Source organism: Perna viridis, chromosome 9 (assembly GCF_037379345.1).
Source record: "Perna viridis isolate PV_CMFRI_1.1 ecotype Kerala chromosome 9, ASM3737934v1, whole genome shotgun sequence".
Classification (NCBI taxonomy): Eukaryota; Metazoa; Mollusca; class Bivalvia; order Mytilida; family Mytilidae; genus Perna; species Perna viridis.
Genome location: NC_142453.1, coordinates 14,977,860 through 15,001,868, shown reverse-complemented (window position 1 = coordinate 15,001,868; position 24,009 = coordinate 14,977,860). Strand labels below are relative to the sequence as shown.

Sequence of the window (24,009 nt, the reverse complement as noted above, 5' to 3'; positions counted from 1 at the left end):
TAATCCGAATGATGAATTTAAATCAAAGATGTCATTCATAATCCGAATGGTGAATTTAAATCAAAGATGTTAATTATAGCCATTTACAAGAAGTTTGTGTTTATATGCGTATGAAATCAGCCTCGGTTCTTTTAATTTATCTTTTCGATATTTTTGCAATTTGACGATTATTTAAGGCGTAAAATTTAAACAAGCGGTATAAATTGATTCAGTACATGGGTTCTTTGATTGTTTTCATCATGATGTGCCTATTACCGGATTCTTGGGGAATAGCACCTAAAATGAAGGGAAATTCGTACAAAATATAAACAAAGCCGAAACATCAAAACTATATAAGAAATTACACAAAGGTACTTAAAATAATACATAAAGAAAAGAACAACACGAACCCAAATAAATACTGCTAAAATATAATAATCATAAGACAACTATTCTTACTTTTAATTTTTAAATTCTTAATTTAACAACGTTTGTTGTCATCTACATGCAGATGTTAATATGCATATAAAATTTTGTTTAAAATATGTCGGGATGAAAAGTCGTATTTGGCACATGATTCCGTTTTGAAATATGCTCTTTCTAGATGGCACATTGTTTTTGTCGTTAAAAAAATTAAAGGTTTTTATCTGTTAATCCAATATATGTCATTTTGCAATCTTTTGATTGTTCTGGTGGAACTCCATTTTTTGAACCGCCACGCACTGCTCTTTATATGTAACCCAAACGGGCGCGAGACTCTGCAACTTCAATCTTTGTCCTCCGCATTCCTCTTTCCAACTGCAGTTATGATTTGACTCATATATCCCTTTCCCGCGCGAGCGAGAGAATGTTATCCGATCAAGACCATAAATACGTTCATTCAGATGAAAAGGTGAATCATTCAAATCACGAGCTTTACCATATTTGGTAAATAAAGTCATCCTTGTGTTATATCATGGAAAATAAATATTTCTGGTTTACCATGAAAAATCGTAACGATCAGAGTATGCATCTCACATATATCAATGTAAGCTAGCAAAGACAGCATGTATAGGTGAAAGACAGATAATGCCCACATCATTTACAAAAGTATTTTTCATTACGTTTATGTGTCTTGGTCTGGACCATATATGGTAATCTCGCATTCAAATGACTACGCTTGACCATCTGAATCAAGAAGTTATGGCCTTAACTTTTACTATCAGATGTACTTCTTTTTCCAAAAGCAATGACGGAAGAGCGCGGACAAACTACCTTAATATCAGATTTTCGCGGGTATGGGAACCTTGGGAAACCTATCACATACGCGTTTTCGACTATACTTGTTTCTTGATAATAAGGCCCGGAAATTGCCCCCCTTCTGCAGTAGTCGAATTCAGCCCAAAACCATCATCATTGGTAATAAAAAAAACAGAAACGCCATTGCGTCGAACTTCTGCTGTTCCATTAGTTCCAAAATAGCTTGGAGGACCCCGGATAAGTGACCGAACTGTGAATACGTTTTCCTTTGCAATGTTTAGTGGTGGAATGTTTAACTCATAAATTTTTTTTGACCCATCAGTTTCCAACTCATGCTCTGAGGAATGTACGAGAGACAATAATCCATTGAGATCTTGGAGGATTTCTAAATGAATTTGATAAACCCCAGGGCTACCACAACTACCAAATACAAATATTCCGACAAGTTGTACGTTATCTGATGTTATAAATGAAATCGAATCTTGTAATTGGTTATCGTACAATTTTCCTGATGCATAAGCATGTGAAGGAAATCTAGAAATAGTAAACTCATCACTTGAGCGGGAGAATACAGACGGTACCGGACTGCACGAATTGTCCGAGTCGACCGGTGCAGAGTCTGTCGTTACAGAGCTATCGAGCACTTCCATTGGTAAATAATCTGAAGGAAAATTCCGCGGTATAACGTCACGACCACATGCACCACTTGAATGAAGAGTTTTCGTGGCCGTTCCGGTCGCGACATGTTCTGGAGTTTTTTGCCCCTCACTTAGTAATGTGTTATTTTCTGTCTCACTTTGTAATGCAATATTTTCAACTATCTCTAAATAAAGTTCAATAGGCAAAAAACGTTTACAAACTTCCATAACATAACCCCTATCCATTCTCCCATAACGAATAAAATTTAGAACATCTCCTAACAATTTGCCTTGATTTTCAGGCAGTACATCAATTCCTTTTCTGATACATTCCTGCTCTGACCAAGTAATAACAGCATCAAAAATGTCCTCCTCCTTCACGCTTAATTTATTACTACTAATAATCTGTTTCAAATTTTCAACAGGAAGTTGTTTAAATCCTTCAGACTTAAGAACTTCATCTGGATATCTGAATATATACGTTAGACAGAGTGTAACAGTGTCTTCATCGTCAGCATAACTGAGGATAATACAGACATTATCAACCGACATCCTCGTTTTAAGACGCTGAAGACACCGGTGAACTAAGTCTGTCACTAGATACTTCCGTGCAACATACAACAATTCATATATTTCTTGTTCTTCTATCCTTGTATTGCCACAGTACATGAATCTGAAAAATAACAATAGCTAAAATTTCCTTTCAGGTACCTGTATTATAGGTCTAATTCATAATACACAATATACAAGTGTATAATGAATCAGGTTAGTATGTAGATATGAACAAAGCTTCCAATCTTAAAATAAAGAAAAGTACAATTTAAATATTAATGGCCTTTAAATGACATTGTTAAAGCTATCCAAGCAACACAAAGGCATTAAATTGTTACTTTTTGGAACTTACAATGTAACATAGTTTTTTATGTAATACTATACAATGTAATTGGTCAAAATGAAAGGAACTATTTTCTTTATTTCAAGTATCATCAGTTAGAGCTATGTCATGCAAGTAGAAATAAGACAGACACCAACATTTCTGTGTTATTTTTATAATGTATGTTCCTGTTACCTTCCATGGCCGTGATCAATAAACAAACGTACGACTGATTCTTTTATTATTCAGCAATCACAATACAACAGCAACGTACAAACAATAAGAAGAGAGAAAGAGTCAGAAGACTCCCTTCTCGAGGGCGAACTCTCTTGAACTTGAATCTCTTAAGTTCTCTCTTTAATAAGTGTCTTCTTAGTCCTTCTTTTCTAAGTGCCCTATCTCCCTATATATACTAACGATTATGTAAAACAACTATGTATTAGTCAAACCCCCTGTTCATGTCTATGTTATCATTGATTCATTATGTTCATTTCCTCCCTTTTAATTTGTCATTTATTTATTGATATTACCCTCTTAATTGTAAACAAACCTGTACAACTACCATTTTCCTCATGCACCTTTGTCATCTTAATGGTTGTTTATCTATATGGGTATGTCATGTGTACATGTAACACCTTTTTGATTTGTACAAGTATGTGGTTATAATTTGTTTTATTATCTGTTGTCCACATTGCAATTTCATTATGTATTGGGAGTTATTTTGTACCTGTTCTCATGTTTTGTATAGTTGTTTTACCCCTTATACATATTAATTTAATCAAAAGTTCACATGACAAAATATCAGTTATAAAGTGGCAAAATGTCCATACACTCTCCTCCCTTTCTCAAAGACTATTTAATCAAGAATGTCTAACCACTGTCCTATCACATTTTGGTCAATCACTATTAAATATAATCAGTTTCGGTATTTTTTACAAGTTTTAAACCTCCCTCTTTACATAAAACTTCCTATTGGTTAACCACTTCACTTGATTTAGTACTTACTCGAGAAGTTTCCAGAAAGCTGATGGTGAAACATCCGGTATTTCTATTTCTCTAGAATGTTCATGTAAAAGTCCAACTAACATGGCTTCAAAGACTTCGCTCCTACTTATCAAAATGTACTTATGAGCAGGGATTCTCCTTCTTCCTTCTCCTACTATGAATGTAACATCACAATGGAGTTCGTTTTCAAGCATGTGTCTGTTACATTGTACTACAGTTTTTCCTGTTCTCCAATCTAGAGAATATGCATAATGATCCATTCTCTGTGTACGTGTAGAGTTGCATTAGTGATTTCTAAAATAAATTGAATGAAGGTTTAAATTTAAAACTGGTTAACATAAAAAAAATTACCTATCTATTTTCCATAACGAAGCCAAATTATCCATTTAATATTCACCTTTAACCGTTCAAATAGTAAAGGATAAATACAAGAGAGTAATGAAGCTTTCTAGCTTCAAGAATAATTCGGTCTAATTCTATACTTAAATTAAAACGTAAGGCGGAATTTCACTGGTTTCCAGTTTATTCTTATATAATCAAGCTTTTCGCGCATATGGGGTCCTTTAGACCCGCCTATGCGGCTCTACTCTAGTATTTCGTATATATACTAAATGTACCACATTTATATATAAATCATTATTTTATAAATGTCAGAAGTCAGTCTGGGATACAACTTTTGAGAAGTACGATGTTGAGAAATAAATAGTTAATTGGTAATATTGTGGCGATTTTCTTTTATTTATATGTTTAAAATGTTAGTCAGAATTCTCTGGAAATTAAGGAAACGAGTTATTTTTTTCCAACGCAGTATGACGTGAAAAACTATATCGGTCAGCTTATGAAATTATCTGCATTGAAAGGTGTGTACGCATGACTGTCATGACTGATGAAACATCGATAAAAGGTAACACCGAATGCTAATGACATAATGTCGTTCAATAAATACTAAATATGTTGATTTACCTTCGCACTTCTTTTTATAAGGAGACGTGGAAACTTTTTTTTTCAAAACAGTCTACTAGTGGTCTATTTTTAGCTTAGGGAACTTCCTACTCAAAACGAGACTTTGGGTTAACTTGGTTCGTACATGAAAAATTCCCACGTGAAAATTCGCGGTTCTGTTTCGTAATACTTTTTTTTTATTTGATACCAAAGTATTGTTATGTTTGTTTTTTTTTTAATCAATCACTATGCATTACCAACATAGAATTATTAACAGAGAAATACATATTGATAGGTTAAGAAGTAATGATAGTGAAGAGAAGAACCATTCTCTCCACATAAAGCGAATAATATTCATTCCAATCAATTCGACTTAAAACCAGTAAATGAGAGAGCGAAAGCAAGTACCCCTCAGAAAATTGGGTAAAATCAAAAACATACTTGTTTTCAATAAAAGTTAACTTTGAATTACAATTTTAAATATGCAATTTAACAATATAGTTAATTGTTTCAGTTTTTTTAAGAACTTTTGTCAAATATCATAATTATGAATCTACCAATGCCAAGAATGCTATATATTTGAGATGCAATGTAAACCATTATTCTTTCGACTGACTATTGTCAATCAAAATTGTCAGGACCGTTCGATAATTTGTGTATATATTAGCGTAGACCTAATTAAAAATAATTACAGGTTTATGACATTAGCATCTATGACTATTTTAAAGTTATTGAGAAAAAAAGTAAATTTAGTGTAGTTCTCTTACTCTTTGTGTTTCCTAGTACAATATGAGTCCTGGTCTTAGCATACCTTTTATCTATTATAATGACGAATCTAACTGCTTTATAACAGATTTTTTTCTTTCATGTATATATAAAGAATGCGTAAAAAATCCACAATTAAAATCCCGTATTTATTTTAAACATAGTATATTCCCTTTTTTCGGTTTCCGTATGTACAGTCAATTATTTTTGGTTTCTATGTAATCAATAATAGAAGATTACCTGTTTTTACTAAAAACAATCCCCTGAATGTAAAATGGTTGAAAATAAACACTTAGTTATCCATTCTATCAATAATAACATGCAATAATCCCGTTTAAATGATACAATATGATCAACGACATTCGTAATGTGCATCGATCTATAGCAAGCCGTTGTGGAATTTATTACCTATTTATTAATATCAATAAATCATTTATTCCAAGTTGCTCATTTACTTTTGTTACTTTGTATATATGATTTTAGTTACTTTATGTTCTTTGTTGTGAATGTCTGTTTTCTATGTCTGGTCTTTGTCCCTGGATTACATTCTTTTGATTACCGCTATAACCTTGGTTCCCTTGATTACTCTTTGATATCATCTGATTGGTATTAGCAAAAATAAAACAAAGAACAGTGGCAGACCCAGACTTTTGGGTAAGGGACCCCCCAAAAAATATTGACATGATCACCGGTGAGGATCACGAAGTGAGTGTTTTTTCATGATTTAACACACACAATTTTTCAACATCTTCTTTTCTAAGGGAGGGCCCGGGCCACCGCCCCGCCCCCACCCCCCAATGGATCCGCCACTGAAGCAATAAATACACCTACATGTACATTTAATAAATGAGGGTTATAATTCTCAAATTTTAGGCCCCGTGCAGGTCCGGGTGTTAAAAGAATAGGCCTGCAGCAGCGCTAAGCTTGTCGTAAAAGGCGACTAAATAGTGCTCAGAACCCTAGCCGGGGGCTAGGGCGCTCTGCCTACGGAGCTACTGGGATGTGTGCCCCAGGTGGTGGAATGGGGTACCCCTGGCGTGTTACATGCTGGGGTTGTCGGGCTATAATACAGAAAACCTGACCGCAAACCATAGTAGTGCACCGTGTTGGGAAAGATGCCACATTCCTCACACGTTAAAGAACACTACTGTGGTATTCTCCCGGAGTAGGAACCATGGGGCTCCGCCACAGGAGACTAAATTGCCCGACCCTACCCACCTCTCCCTATTTCCAGTGGCGATCAAAATTTGTCGACCCCATTGTCCTTGTGTCCCATCCCTTTTTCATCGTCATTTCATGTTCATTTAATCATCAATTTCATGTCCATCGTCTGAATATAGCTGAAATATTGCTGCTCGGACGTTAAACCCCAACAAACAAAACAAACAAACTCGTATTTTAGAGAATGAATACAGAAAGTATATATACCTTGTTCTCGATCAAATGTGTTATGATACAAAATTTAGCATTACTGTACTTTACAAAAAGGTTTTTTAACAAGGTCAGAAAAAACAATTTATTTAAATATTTGTATTTATTTTATAATATTATATTATTAAATACTGACCTATTGCTATTTTAGATGCCTAGGATTAACAGGTACCAGTCCACATTGTGACGTGTGAGCACTTCCCCATCCCGTCAATCAATAAAAGTGCAGTTCACATAAGACCAAGAAATCAATCCATCACAATAACAAGTGCAAATCCACGTCATAATAAATATGCTCAATATACACAAAATGTATATGCTTTTAATTTTACATAAATTATGCTGACACATTTAGGGACCAGGCAATATTGATCACCAGGATGGGGCCGGTACAAATGGGCATGAGACACATTTTTTCATGGAAAACTATAGGACGAGTATTTTTTTTTTAGATGAAATGAGTATGGGACAAACACTTTTTTTAATTGTATTTGTGTATGCTATTTCCTAAGTATGGAGATGTATGAATAAAGAAGTAATTAATTCAAGGCTTTTGCCATTTCAAGGGGTGTTAATACCAGAGATACATGAGGCATATGGTCAAAGTGGCTAGAGTTCCTTATTTTTGTGTATTTTAAAATGTTTCACTTATTTTGGTCATAACAAATACAATAACACATCAAAATGGAATGACGAGAAGTTTCATCTGGATATCACTGATCTATAAAAAGTGGAATATGTTCATGGGCAAGTTTTGTTGTTATATTTGTTGTGTTTAAATCGGTGTGAGTTTATGCTTTGGTTACTTACATATATGTAAAATTGTGTGTCTTTTGTTTGAACTTCTATAGGAAGCCGTAGGAAGAGAGCTTTTTTCGAAAATTTTTGCCCGACAAGGCATTATAGATTTATGGGGGGAGTTTCGTCATCAGATCGCATAATAGCACTAACCAGTGAATCATAGTAGATATCTAATTCAGCATGGTTGTCAATTTTCTTTGGAGTCTCAAGTGTCCATAGGAATTGTGAAAGAAAAAATGTGAAGTTGTTCTGAAATGCGTTAGTCTTCCTAGCTTTTCCCAGGAAACCTTTTGTTTAATTTGCCCATTGTTACCAGTAGTTTTATAATTTGACTATAACCGGGTACATATAGAGTTCATATTACTGGGACGTGGTTCGACACATTGAATAAAATTATGGTCGCAGAATACATACGATTTGGTAACGTATAACTTCTCATTAAGTCTGAATTCATATGATCGATAACAGACAGTGGCCCTTGAAGATAAGATTGGGGTGTATAGATAGGTCCATATGCGAAGGCTTTCAGGTGAACAGAATGCAGCTCAAAATTGTTCTACGGATATCAGATGTAAACGAGTAGCGTGGTCCAGACACTACTAGACAACTCGATGACTGATATAACCATCCACAGTCATTATTTGACTAATACAAACACAAATGTTTCATTCTACGCTTTATATGTCTACGAAAAATACATTGTGTCTACAACAACGATAAGAAGTGTTGAATCAGCCATATTATTGTAAGTCCAAACAAAATAAAATGTTTATAATTTATGGACATTTTTTGGCTATGTCAACACTTTTTGTTTGAGTTAAACAAAACATGTCGATGTTAAATCGGTGTTAAAGCTTAAGGGGGTTGAGTTAGACAAAATGTCTATGTCAACACTTTTTACGTTGAGGGAGACAAAATGCCTATACCTCAACGCACTAAAAACGCTATATACACACACCGTACAACCACTTTGTATCATTTCGATCAACAGCAGCCTGATACGTTCAACATTGTTTGTTTACCTGCGACATGTGCATTATCGTTGGTAAGTAAATCTTTATTATTTACTTTTAATATGAAAGTTATGAATTGGGTTTGGAGTGAGAATGATGATTATATGCTATTTTATGAGACTACTATTTCTTTTCTCTTATCATCGGCATTTTCGTAGACTTTGAACCACTTTTTGTTCTAAAGATCACACCAAACCTTAACGTAATGAACTTCCACTAATTATATTATAAAACTACGTAGTTTCCAAATTATCAATGATCATATATATGAAAGTATTATGTATAACCTTCATTTTGAGGTATGAAACATTATCCTATCTTCAACCGTTTTAGTGTAATTCGATCTTATATAACGACTTGTGCGAAAAAACTGATACGATCATCGTCCGATATATTTTCCTTCGTGATACATTCAACAGCAGTGTTATGATACAATCAAAAGATGTATTGTAAAATGGCAAACCTGTCGTTTTCTATAAAATTGTGAAGATATTGAATGTTTTGATTGACACGAGTCTTAAGTTTGTGTTTAGTAATGACTGTTTTCTGTACCGTATGTGGCTCGATAGTAGAATTTCTTTGGATAGAGTATATCTGTCCAACCATCATTTCAAACTTTTTTTCTAATTTCCACTGCACTATGAGGCATTGAATGGATTGCTTATTATAAATGTTGATGGGTCCAATCTTCCAAAAATAAAGTGCAATACATCAGCAGATAATGCGATGAACTTTGAAGGTCAATAATGATAAATGAGAAGGGTGTTAATCATCAATTCCCCATAATCAGTAATAGTGGTGATCAGCAACGAGCACTTTTTGATCTTTCTTTCCAAATTTTTCTTTGTATGTTGAAAAATTGGCCAACAATTTAGATGTCTAATTGTTTCGGTTTTATTCGTTTGATTCTACATCATAGGGAAACGGGATAGCCAGAGAAAATGTGAGGTTTCGGTACCCATAAACAGAGTTTGGGAAAGGAATAATTTTATGTGTCATTCGAACTTTTTGTCAGTTCCTTCTATAACTTATACAACAAAATCTCAAATTTTGTGTTGGACTTCGGACTGACATGGTGGAAAATGGTGTCAGTCAGGCATGATTTTTGTCAGCAAAAACCTTCGGACTGACACTTCTAAAGAAGGCTGCATAAACCGGTTCAACCATACCACTGGCTTTTTCTAGTGCCGGTACCAAGTTTGGCTATGCCGAGTTCCTAAATATATATATATATATATATATATATATATATATATATATATATATATATATATATATATCTGTTTGTTGTTTTCACTGTGTGTTTGTGTTTTTGGGGAGTTTTGTGGGTGGTCTGGTCATTGTGTGAATTTACTGTCATCTCTTGTTTGCAACACGTAACTAATTTCTGTCGGACACCGACTCTTAATATCATTGGCTTAGGATGTGATTGCATATCCCCCCATCTGCATTTTCTTTATTTTGTTCTATGTACCTAAGACGCCCTGGAGATTTCAACAATTTATTCCGCAGTCATAAATTCAAAATCCAGTTAAACTTTATTTAAACTCACGGGTTAGCAACATATAATTTTTTAATATAATTTTACATAAATTTCAAGTTGTTATAAAAGGAAGTAAATTTTGAGACAGCTCGATTAGTGACAATTCTGTTCCGGGTCACAAGATTCATTTCAAACTATTCATTTTTCCTTTTCCCTATACTTAATTTCTTTTTCATTATGTTTGACACTTAAATGTTCAATTAGGTAGGAAAACTCATCATAACCATTTTCACAATAGTAGCATATGTAGTTTTCCATAACTCATCCTTGATCTGAAAGGAACGAATAAGACAATTCGTAATAAGTATTTGCAAAAGTTTAATTTATTACATCTACTCAAATTTATTAACCAAGTTGGTCAGGGGCAATTATATCGGGATCATTCGTCGTAAACTTACAAATAAGGCAGAGAATATTAAGCCACGCCGAACTTGTTCGATACATTTGAGTAATAAATTCTCTTGAAAGATTATAATACTAATTTATAATTGCTAATATCGTTATATTTTAGTTATTTCAGATCACCGGGTGTAAACATTGTTCTGCATGCGATGAGAGTGAATATTAACAACTGTTTGACATCTGAACATTTGTCTAATATAATTATAGTTTCCTGTTCACTATCAAAATTTGTATTTATTATCTTTCCTCAACGGCAGTTGATTGTATCATAACTAAACAAATATCTGCTTTTGATGGTATCATGTATTTCACACGAGCGGTAGAATAAGAGTGAATTGCACAAATACAGTTGGATGTGCAGCGATGTTTCATACATCAAAATAAAGCTTATATATAACGCTTTAAAATTAATCTTGATTGACTAGTAAAAAAACTACCACGTTTTGTAATAGGTCGATTGATGTCACCAAGTAGAATTTTGTACGGATTTTTCGGAAGAAGACAGACCAAAAAACAACGATAAGGTCAATGATGAATAAAATTAAACGATACATTACTAAAACAACATAAAATCATCATTCTAACTCAAAACCCAATTCATAACTTTCATATTAAAAGCAAATAATAAAGATTTACTTACCAACGATAATGCGAATTTCACAGGTAAACAAACAATGTTGAACGTATCATTCTGCTGTTGATCGAAATGATACAAAGTGGTTGTACGGTGTGATATACATGTTAGACATTTTTTGTCCTAATCTACATTACATTTGCATTGATGTTTTAGGACAACGTATTTTTGTTTTTAAGTTAAAATATTTTTAGTGTTGATATGGTCAAAATACGACTTGCTAAAACAAAATGAGCGTTATAGCAGACATATATTTTTTCCTCAGTTAAATTATGACTGTGCATGCATGGTCACTACAGTCATTATTTTAGCCAGCAGTGAGAGATCTTCGCAATGAAATCGCCTAGAAAAATATTTCCAGCACAAACGCATTGCAGAGGTCCTAATGTATCAATCATTCCTGCTTGTAAAACGACACATTCCTTGCCAAAACAAGGAGATCCCTTCAATAACAGAATTACGGGTTTGCTACAAGTTCTCTTGGAATATTGTTTTATTGCCCTTTTGACTAGAAGTTCGTAATCAATATAATTGTTCGTACACGAAAAAAATATGTGAGGTAGTATATCAGTTTTGAAATTACATTTAGAGATTCTTTTCACAAATATAAATGGCAGTTGGTAATTTGAATTACCACACCCTTTTGACAGTTACAGGTTAATGAAATAGAAATATTATTTTTCAAGGCGATTTCAACGCGAAGATCTCTTGACCACGGTACCCGTTTACACCCGATATCGGAAGTACAGAACTCTCAAACTTTTTGGACCTGTGCATACGTTCTAATCTTATATATCGTTTAAATCACTCGGTAAAACGTTCATGCACAGACCAAAACACTATTCATTGAGTACCAAATAGTAAAGAGTAGGCCCAGAAAGGTGGATAATAAAGCGTGGCAATTGATAAAATATACAAACAGTATCCAGTGGCAGATCAATAACCCTTTTGTTCGAATTTTATGTTGATTTCGCGTAGAATTCGGGTACAAATAAGCCAATACATGTAACAGCCTGAAACCCCCTTTTAAAATATCTTGATGTGCTCCTGGTGGCCTTCTTGGGGATTGTAATACTAAGACATTACATGAGAGGGACTTTTACTTATTTGAAGTCAATGATCCAAATTATCTGTTATCAGATTTCATAGAGAATATACTTAAAATATTTTAGATTCCCTCGGAATACCTAGGGAACGGAGTAACAGTAAAAAGACAAAAAAAAAAAAAAAAAAAAAAAAAACAGATATGAAACACAACTATTTGACTTTTTAAATTAATAATATGTATATTTTGAACGGACTCCCTAATGGTGACATGGTTAGTAAGTGACATGCAAAAATGTAAGTCTTGTAGATTAATATATCAGCAATGCTGAGTTTTTTAGTAGTTTTGTTTACCTGAATAAGTGGACTCGTCTAAAATGTTTTCAGAATTGCACATAATCCTATAACTATCACCAGTCTATACACATCTGTTTAATAATAAAAATAATAATAGTGATGTAGTACAAAATGTAAAAATGGTGAAAATTGAAAAAAATGGGATTGTAACAAAGAGATTAATTTTCAGTGTAATATTGATGGAAATTATAGCCAGAACACTTTAAAACTTTAACTTTGAGACTGAACCCCTAACTGAATCTCACAACAGCACATCGGGTTCGTGCATACCCTGGAACCGACTGCTTTCAGACGTTTATATTCACACATGTAGTTATTGTAAATCAAGTTAACGCTACAAAACATGTAATAAAAAAAATGTCCCATTGGTCCATTCACTAAGCCTTACGAGCTCGAGGAAATCCATTTTTTAGTATCTCCAGTGGACTACTTTTATTAGCACTTATATTTCCTAAAACAGTTTCTAGAGAGCCTACACAAGGATTTGCAATAAAAATATTTGGTATTAAGAAATGCATGAATCACACTATACATGTACAAGCTTCTGCCTGGTGTTAAGGCAAAGTTGTACTTGAGTACATTTCGGAAAGTCCAAATAAAAAATACTTTCTCTTGTTTATAAGTTGTAATGTACATGTATTTGTGGACCATAGTCTGTTTACTATTCAGTTATTTTGAATATTTGTATTTCTGATAATCTATAGTATCAGCGACCCGGTTCTAGAAATTCCGAAAAAGGTAGAGGTAACTGGCATAAACAGAGAAACACAGAGAAAAAAGTTTGTTTCTGCATGTATATGTATATATTATCAAACAGGTAAGGGGGCGAGATCCTCCTATAAGTATTAAAAATCTTTTACGGAGAAATAAAGACACGAATGAATGAAGTGCATTGTATGTTTATTTGAAATGAGTGATCTATCTATTCATAACAATCTGAACAAAATATCATAAACCTCCCCAAAACAACAAAAACAATTAATAAAAAAATAGAAATGCAGAAAAATGCAAAACAACAATAAAGCAATAAAAAAAGCTCGGTAACACACGTATATTGAAGATAAATAAATCTGTTATGGAATTTGATTTGCACTTTCATCCAATCTAATTAAAATTGTCCACTACGTTCCCACATTCAATAGTGGCCAAATTATAAGAGCTGTTTTAAATTAGATTGCACTCCGATCATATCAGACAAAACAGCATTACACCAATCCTTCCATTATTATCATTATTATTCATTTATTTTATTCCCCCTTTTTTTTTAATTCAGAATAATTGTATATAGTATCTGGACACTACAAAAAATCACTTGCAGTACATTTAACAGTGCACAGTTTACGTTTGTGTTTACGAAAATTTCAAAGTAAAAATCGGTGTACATTAGTACGAGTTCCAATACTGTACCTTAAGTTTTGACATCCTGAGAAGCTTATGAACTTCGTCTGTCAGATGAATAATATAAATAGTGTAGGGTTTTCCCTTTGAAAGATATACCGTGAAAACGAGGCAAACTATCGCTGGTCATCACGGTTTGTCTCACACATACGTGCACATACGTACTAATACCGATATTATCATTCTCCTATATATGATGTATGAAATATATATATATAAATAAAATAAAATAAATCAGTTCTGCACCACTGATATAGTTACATGTAACTAAAGCTATTCCCACTCCCAGGAAACTCGTAATCTAAGTGCCAGAACCACTTTTAAAACATCAAAGTCGTGGAAGACGTACAAATTGGTCAAATTAATGTACATATCAGATCAACTCACAACAAAAATACAAATTTTGATGATTTTTTACAGTTGCTTTCATTTATATTGGCCATGTTTATGGCGCAGTATCAGTCAAAAATACGTATTTATGCACATGCTAAAATCGAAACCTGTATATGCTAAATTATTAATGCATATGCATTATTCGAATTAAGGAAATGTCTTTATATTTTAGTAAATGTTAAATATAATTTAGAATAGGCAAAATTCGAATTAAGCATATGCAGAAGTCGATTTTAGCATATGCACCAATCAAGTTAAACATATGCTTAAATGTTTATTTTTTACCGTGATACCGCGCCATTCCTGTTGGGCTCAATTTTCGCAGTTTTACATAGAACGTTTTATATAAGGTGATTACAGTCAACAACACGGGTCAAGATGTAGTGGGAACTGGTTTTACAGAGAAACGACAATACAAACGAACTCTGAACTAATAAATTCGAAATAAACAAACGAAATCCAACGAAAACAAACTAAATCTGTAATCTACAAAGAAAAAAACAAACTAAATCTGTAATCTACAAAGAAAAAAACAAACTAAATCTGTAATCTACAAAGAAGAAAAAAAGAAATACAACGAGAATTAACGAAATCGACAAGAGAAGGAAAAAACTGCAAGAAGCCTACCAATTGATTTGATTTTTAATTTTCTATCCTGCCTTTTTATTTAGAGAAAAATGTGTTCCTGTCTTTTTTCTTTGACGCCTTTTTGTAATATAAACAAAAATATTATGGCAATAATAGATCAAGCCTTATTATTTTTCCTTATGGCCTGATGTGGCATTTTATTTCTTGAAAATTTTAATCCGGCCTTTTCATTTCAAATTTGATCCTATCTCCACCCATAAAAATCAAATGTGAAAACGAATGTATTTTTTGTTAAAGAAAAAAATATGAGCAGAGACCACAGATATCAGAAACACAGAATAATTAAGGAAGAGCAAACAGAATATAACAAGTGGTTATCAGGATAATACTCCCCGACTTCGCCGAAAAAGAATATGATCGCTAAAATATAGCTAGGTTACGGTAAGTAATACTCCTACGACGTAAGAGGTTTGAATTCTGTTCCTCCACATGCATCCCAAACATGCAAGTGAAAAATATGTATGTGAAATACCCCTATCAAAATGCAACTGCACTTCGTAGATTATTTATTCAAATCAGCTCCGATTTTTCAGTCAGCATTCAAAAGTAGGTCCTTATATGCAAAATGAGACAAAATACTCAGAAATAATCCCCCACCCCCCACAAAAAAAACCAAACCAACACAAAACAAAACTATGGCAAGCCAAAGTGGACAAAAATCAATGGTGTCTTCTAGCTATTCCAACATTTTGAACTTACATATTCTACCTATTCCAACATCCAGAGAACAATAGATGTTGTTATAGCCTAATATGTTGTTACAACAATTAGTAATTAATTAGTTTTACAGGTAAAATTTACCTGAGAATTAAATATGAAAAATTACTGTTTATAAATTTTCCTACAAAATAAATTTTGAGTGAAAATGAATTAAATTCTAATAATATAAGAAAATGAGGAATATGTTTTATTAAAATAAAATAAAAATTATATACATTTACAAAACATATTAATTCCAACATTCTTACAAAAAATCACCTTTTTACCTGTAATTAACATCACCAATTAAATAATGTTTTTACAAGCTAATCCGATTGTTTGTCCAATGTTTACACAATAATTCCACCTATTCCAACATGAAATTTTTGTTTTTTTAACTTAAATTTCAAAATGTTGGAATACAAATTCCTGATTTAGTAATATTATAAAACATCACACATTTTGTAATATTACAAATTGAATATGTAATTAGAATGAATTTGTAATATTAGAAAATGAATTTGTAATATTAGAAAATCACTATGCAATATTGCAAAATCAGTCACATTTTTTAATATTACAAAATGATTTTCTAATATTAAAAAATTGTAATTGAATAAGACAAATCCATTTCCTAATATTAAAAAGTCGCTTTTTAGTATTAGAAATTCAGTCAATTTTTTTATTATTAAAAAAGAGTTATGTGATATAAGAAATCAAAATTTGTAATATTAAAAAATGAATTTGTAATATAAAAAATCATTTTTAATATTAGAAAAGATTTTGTAATATTAAAAATTCATTTTCTAATATTACAAATTCCCGATTTAGTAATATTATAAAACATCACACATTTTGTAATATTAGAAAATCACTTTGCAATATTGCAAAATCAGTCACATTTTTTAATATTACAAAATGATTTTCTAATATTAAAAAATCGTAATTGAATACAAGAAGTCCATTTTCTAATATTAGAAAATAAACTTCTAATATTAAAAAATCATTTTTTTAACATTAGAAATTCAATCGATTCTTTAATATTAAAAAAAGAGTTTTGTGATATTAGAAATCTAATTTGTAATATTAGAAAATGAATTTGTAATATCAGAAAATGAATTTGAAATATTAAAAAATCATTTTTTAATATTAGAAATACTTATTTTTGTCCACTTTGGTTTGCCATACAAAACAATACAAAACAAAACAGAAAAACAAAAACAAAATCCACTAAATGCGAGATAGGAATAACAACATTTTCTGACTACATCTATTTAGGTACTATTACCACAAGGTCTTACTACGTCTATGTAGGGACTGTTACCACAAGGTCCGTCTACGTCTATGTAGGGACTGTTACCACAAGGTCTGTCTACATCTATGTAGGGACTGTTATGACAAGGCCTGACAACGTCTATATTGGGACTGTTACATCCTCCCAAGTCAGGGTTTTGAGTCCACCCTCGCTCCCTCATACCCTTGACACCACTCATTCATATTTAGCGGGTATCGTCCAGCCAATTCCGATTGGTTGCTTCTCCGGGTGAGAAGCACCAATGAAAATCGATTTAACATAAAATTCTGTGGAAATGTAAACAATAATACGAGGTAATGGACGATTCGATATAGAAACTGAAAGAGTAATCAAGGGAACCAAGGCTATAGCGGTAATCAAAAGAATGCAATCCAGGGACAAAGACCAGACATGGAAAACAGACACTCACAACAAAGAACATAAAGCAACCAAAATCATACATACAAAGTAACAAAAGCAAATGAGCAACTCGGACTCCACTAAAAACTGGGAGCATGGACCAGGTGCACCGGTAGGGTAAGCGTCCTCTGCTTTTCTAGAAACACCCGCCGAGTTGCTCATAAAAAGTCAAGTCCGGGGTAGACAAACAAGGAAAGGAAAACTATGACCCGTTGAATACATCAGTTATCGTGGTGCTGATGGATATACCATAACAATCCACGAGTTCATGATGACGACCATAAAACTTCTGTAGTGATGACTTCAATCTTGTAGCAACATAACCCTGTTCCAATAGCCTATTTATTAGAGTTCTAGCGCGATACAAAAAGTCTGCGTAGTTTCGGCAAGCTCTGGCATAACGTATGAGTTGTGATCTGAACACTCCATACGCAGGAGCCGAAGGAATGTTGCCACAGATGAAAGGAAAGTTAACAAGTTGTATGATGTCATAAATAATGCAATATGAGCAAAACTGATAACTGTAGAATCTGAGAGTCTTTACTGAAAAAAAATGACGTTATGTGTAGCCACGTTGTAAGTTATATCGAAGAGTTTCTATTACGAGTGATTTAATTGGATTTTGGATCTTGGTTAAATTCAAGTAACTCACTAGATGGCGCTAGACGATACCCGCAAAATATGAATGTGTGATGTCAGGGGTTTGAGAGGGAGCGAGGGTGGACTCAAAACCCTGACTTGGGAGGATGGGACTGTTACCACAAGGCTTTTTATTGGACCTGGACTATCCCTGTTTATTATTAAATAAATGACATTCCAGCTGACTAAACGATCATTACACATTTTAATTAATGACATTTATCAAAAAATCAGATTCTGCTGAGAAAAAAAAAAGACTGTACATACCAAAATGTAGATGGACTTGTATATCAGGAGTAAGATTTAGACACAGATGACGAAGAGGTGGGCAGGACCGTTACAAGAAATGGAGCATCTAGACGGGTAACACCAAACGGTCGCCCCAATACGACAGGCAAACGGAAGCGTTTATCTTTTACGCCGCGATAGGGACCCCGAGGAGAAAGAAATGTGACGCACAAATCAACGAAGAGAAAAAATTGAACAATAAGTCTTTCGGAGAATAAACATTTTAACAATTTAACACTAAATTGTTGTGGTATTTTGATTAGAATGAATTATCCAGAATTTGTAGAGTTGGTCCAAAATCAGAATTTCATATGTTTAACAGAAACAAAAATAGACGATTTTGATACAGTTGAAATACCAGTCTATATCTTTAAAATGAAGAATAGAAAACAACATTCAAAAATTAAGTCAGGTGGTATTGCTTTTGGCTTTAAGTCTGATTTTGAAAAATTTGTGAACACCAGCGAGACCACCAGTAAATTAGTATACTGGATCAAAATTTCAAATAAACTTTTTCAAACAGACGAAGATATCATTATTGGTAACGTATATATTATGCTCTTATGATCTGTTACAATTTGTTACTAGTTTAAATGTTTTAGAATTTTCAGAGTTGTATTCAGATGTTCACTGTCCTGTGATTTTAGAAATATATTTAGAACAGACATTAAGGGAAACATCTAACGATTATCATGACAAAAATGGAAATGGAAATAGAAAAAAGTTCAAAAAGTGGGACACAAATAAGAAAAATAATTTTGTAGAAAATATAGATTTGGTTAAAGTGAACAATTTACAAGAACAAATTGGTGAAATGAATGAAAATGAATTTATATCTCCTGAAAATGTAGACAGTTTACTTAAGTCTTTTAACTCTATTGTTACTGAATCTGCTGAGAGTGTATTTGGCACATATATTGTAAATGAAGGTAAAAAATGTCAACATAAAACAAAAAATAAACCATTTTTAATCAAGAATGTTGGGAAAAACGTAGGGCATTTAGAATAGCTAAAAGGCGCTATAGAAAGAATAGAAACCATATTAACAAGGAAAATAAGATTAGTGCAGCACGTAATTATAGACGTGAGATGAATAGAGCAATAAATGTGCATAGACGAAATATGAGAAAGAAGATAGATAATCTACGAAAGAGTAATTCAAAGGAGTTTTGGAACTTATTGAACAAAAAAACAAAAGCGTAACAGTAATGACATTTCTATTGACACATTACACAATTTCTTTAGAGATTTGAATTCTGCAACTGAAGATACTACAGAAAATGATTTCACACCAAATGATCAAGTTGAAGATTTAAATGAGATCATTAATTGCGATATAAATGCAAATGAGATAAGTGTATTAAAGCACTGAAGAACAAAAAAGGTTCTGGTGATGATCACATTGTGAATGAATATTTAAAGAGTACGTCTCATATATTTATGCCTATTTACGTTAAACTTTTCAACATCATATTTAGTACTGGAAATGTTCCTGAAATTTGGCTAAAAGGTAACATTTTACCTTTTTATAAAAATAAGGGGGACAAAAAGGATCCCAAGAACTATAGGCCCATTACTATTCTAAGTTGTTTGGGAAAACTTTTTACTTCTATTTTGAACACTCGTCTTACCAATTGTGTCGAAAATTATCTTGTGTTAAATGAAAATCGGTTTGGTTTTAGAAAGGGTTATTCGACAACAGATAGCATTTTCATATTACATTTATTATTTGATCTCTTGAAATTAAAGAAGAAAAAACTGTATTGTGCTTTTATTGACTTTGCAAAGGCTTTCGACACGGTCTGGCGTCCAGGGTTGTGGCGAAAGCTTTTGTCAAACTCAACGGAAACATGTATAACTGTATTGTTAATATGTATAGTAATATTAAATCACGAATACAAAATGGTGCAGAATTTTCAGATTTCTTTCCCTGTAATATTGGAGTTAGAAAAGGTGAAAATCTTTCACCCTACTTTTCGCATTGTATTTGAATGATCTAGACAATTTCTTTGAAAACAATAATGTAGCTGGTTTATGGCATATTTCCGACGACATTGAAGTAGAACTTAATCATTACTTGAAACTTTATACAGTATTATATGCTGATGATACTGTTCTAATGGCAGAATCTAAGGATGACTTGCAAAAGCAATTAGATACTTTATATGAATATTGTGATGTAGATCAATTTACTCAGTCTTGGGTCTCTCTAGTGCAAAATTCACCGAAAACTCTCAACTACAGAATTTTTAAAGAAAATCTTGAATTCGAAAACTATTTTAAACTTTTGGACACCGAACAAGCTATTAGTTTTTTGTAGATTTAGGACTACCAATCATAATCTACCTATTGAATCTGGTAGATGGAGAAACATTGAGAGAAATGAGTGAAATTGCAATTTGTGTAACTCTCACGAAATTGGTGACGAGTTTCATTATTTATTTGTTTGCCCTGCATTCCAGAATGACAGGACAAATTTTCTTAAAGTGAAATATAGAACACGACTCAATATATTGAGAATTAGACAACATTTTACAAACTCAAAACATTTCAGAGCTTAGCAAATTATGTAAGTTTATTAATATTATAATTAAACGACTAAATTCTCCGGAGTAAATTAAGAATTTATTTGTTTATACAATGTAGTTAAAATTACTATTATACTTGATTACTGTTTCGTAACCTAAAAATAATGTATGAAAACTGTGAATTAATTATTGTCAATGTTATATATTATGTATAATTTACATTCTCTATACCACTGTAAAGAGGTTTATTGAGAAATAAAGATATATATAAGATTGGCTAATCATTTCATGATAAGCATTGTAGTTATGCCACACCCAACCGCTCATGCATATTCATTATGTTGAATTGTAGAAAGCACGTGCAGTCTGGTGGATATTAAAAGAGGATTGATGTTAATTTTTGGGTGGGGTTTTTAGATATAATTATAAGGATTTCACAAGTTATATTTAGTAGTGAAATTTTATAATATCAGAACTGATGCTACATGTTAATTGAATACCGTATATTGTGTAGCCGCATTTATACTTAGATTTAGTGAATAGTAGAATAATATAGAATAACAGAGCCATATCTTGTCTACTTTTTATTTAAAACTGCAAACATTTAATTGGATTTCGATACTTGCAGTACGAATCTAAAAAAAAGCGATCAGAAATTAAAGCTACATATTAAAGTAGCATGATGCATCTGTATAAGAAAAAAAACTCCACATAAGAATTTCTCTAAAAGAATTATAATTCAACAAACATTTCGGATTGCCCATATAAATTTTAGGTCAGACCATCACTAAAGTATACGACTTCTTCTGTTATGGACCCGTATTTTCAAGATATATCTAGTCATTTAAAAGAGTTCAAGGATGGATTTCTGCTATGTCAACAATAAATATAAAATATTTATTGTTGGTGATATGTTATTTTCATAGAGAATGCTGAATCATGCTAATGAAACTAGGTAGCTATTTCAACAGTTTAATTACCATCCAATGACACAAACTTTTGATAAGTTTATTTATTCGAAAATATCACATGATTTTATTTATTTTTTTTAGCGGAATGGACCATAATTTTTTATATAAAGCCTTAAATAGTATAGGATATTTGAGTGAAAGTTATGCACCACTTAGACCAAACAAACATCTTCCAAGATATCATTTAATTATGGGTTCAAAGTTTCGATTCGTTGACAAAAGCAATGCAAAAAAAAGATGATAGCAGAAACAGCATTTACACCGAACACGAAAAAGATGATAGTAAAAACCAAAAAATCTGGATGATCTCTTATTATCTTTTAAATTCTTTAACTGAGTTCTAATGGACATAGTTTATAGCCACAGAAATAAACAGTATGGTCGAAATTTCATTTAATGCTGCTTTACTTTACAAATCTCTTATATTTAGGCCCCGTGTTAACAATTAATATATACATATGTGAGGCATAGATATGGCCCACTCTACCCACTCTCCGTGGTTCCTAGCCTCATCCCTATTTCGGTTTTTTGTTACTGTTTTTTTTTAATTGTATTTGTTGTTGTTTTCATTTATTTATATATATTTATATGTATTTTTTGCTTTTTGCATAAATGAATCTGGTTTTGATAATTACAGACAGTACATTTCCCCGTATGATATTTATATCTTTGATTTAATGTTCGTGTGCTGTACTTTTTTCCTACTACTTCATAATTTAGATGGTCGATATCATCAGTTCTCATCCCCTGTTTGATGAAGTGCGTGAGTGCTAAAATTCCATATTCTAAATCCGCCCATTTAACTTTTGGTCGCACATTCTCAACTCCTTCTGAATGCCGGATCGGTTCTAGATTTAGTATATTTAAGATGAATTTTTAATGATTTATCAACTTTCTGATCAAGGAACTTGGAATAATGAATGAACGGCTTTGTCATTGTGGCCCATACCAGGTTTGACATCAAGCCATTCATTCAGTTAGAACTGTTCAAAGTTCCCAAAGCTTTAGCTAGCTGAAAAAAAAGAATGGGATAGTGCTAGGTGGACTCGACGCATATTGCTTTGAGACTTTATCAGACATGTATGAAAGAACATAAATATTTCCCACAATGTGCATTCTTTATTATCTTCATTAATTTTTTTTTTTGTTTTTAATTATCAGTGAATCTATCTATCTATCGAATGATACCAAATTTGAGATGTTTTAGAGGAGAAATAATTTGTAGAGTCGAATTTATGCGACTTTTTACGGGAAAATCGAAAAACCGATTTTTTTGCTTTTTTTTTTTTTATAATTCGGACGACGAAAATCACCACAAGCCATCAAAAGAACTCCAGAAGTATTATTTGTGAAAATACTAAACAGAAAATACCAAATAAGCAATTTTTTACTGAAGTATAAATACTTAGGGAGTTTGACATTGAAAAGTATATCAATTGAAGTGATTTTTCGGTTGGGTAGGGGTACATTTTTTTTCATTTTACTCCTTAAAAACCCTTAGTGTTACCGCCATTTTCTTGATACCAATGTAAAGCCGAGACATTAGGCTACATGTTGATACCTATATATGCCTATTGACTTCCTTTTGTGGACAGATTTTCGAAGAACAAAAAAAAAAGGGTAAAAAATGGATTTTTGCCTCAACGAGGTATAAAAAAATAGACAAAAAATACAAAAATACTTCTGTTTATTTTTTGGCAACAAAAAGATTCGTAAATGGGAGGTATAAGGGTAGCAGAAAATCATAGTTTGGTTGATGAGTGGCGGTGCACGGGGGTTATCTCAGCCCACGTACTAATACTCCCAAACTTCAAGAGAGTCGGGTTGTTCATTTTTCTTTAGTTTCTTTGTATATTTTACTTAATGTGTATTATTTTGTTTATCTGGTTTCTTGGTCTAGTTTATGGATATCGTGTTTCCTGACCTAAGCAGTGTCTCCATATTTTCACATTTATATAATAAAAGATGTTTCATCAAAAAATAGTGCAAAAGTGGGCAATCATCTTCATCTTATCTTTCCTAAAAAATCCTTGAAATATCACTTTGCGAAATATAAGACAGAGC

General features: G+C 32.4%; 1 protein-coding gene across 8 annotated transcripts; it reads right to left on the bottom strand.

The window, feature by feature from the left end:
* Window positions 1-427: 427 nt before the first annotated feature.
* LOC148606914 (BTB/POZ domain-containing protein 2-like) lies at window positions 428-14,136 on the bottom strand. 8 transcript variants are annotated; one of them, XM_088544198.1, is made up of 4 exons: window positions 14,075-14,136; window positions 12,665-12,738; window positions 3,736-4,029; window positions 428-2,529 (listed from the first exon to the last, which is right to left on the bottom strand). In XM_088544198.1, the coding sequence occupies exons 3-4, from the start codon at window positions 3,993-3,995 to the stop codon at window positions 1,296-1,298; spliced, it is 1,494 nt and encodes a 497-aa protein (XP_088400324.1). In that variant the 5' UTR covers window positions 3,996-4,029; window positions 12,665-12,738; window positions 14,075-14,136; the 3' UTR covers window positions 428-1,295. The 8 variants fall into 8 exon arrangements, with proteins under 8 accessions (XP_088400324.1, XP_088400325.1, XP_088400326.1 ...); XM_088544199.1 differs by lacking the exons at window positions 12,665-12,738; window positions 14,075-14,136 and adding an exon at window positions 5,683-5,828; XM_088544200.1 differs by lacking the exons at window positions 12,665-12,738; window positions 14,075-14,136 and adding an exon at window positions 5,489-5,620.
* Window positions 14,137-24,009: the final 9,873 nt, after the last annotated feature.

Excerpts from the sequence above, each read along its gene's own strand:
- LOC148606914 (XM_088544198.1), bottom strand. The coding sequence starts at position 3,995 with ATGGATCATTATGCATATTCTCTAGATTGGAGAACAGGAAAAACTGTA. Across the intron at positions 2,530-3,735 it reads GCTTTCTGGAAACTTCTCGA|ATTCATGTACTGTGGCAATA; the intron begins GTAAGTACTAAA and ends GTTATTTTTCAG.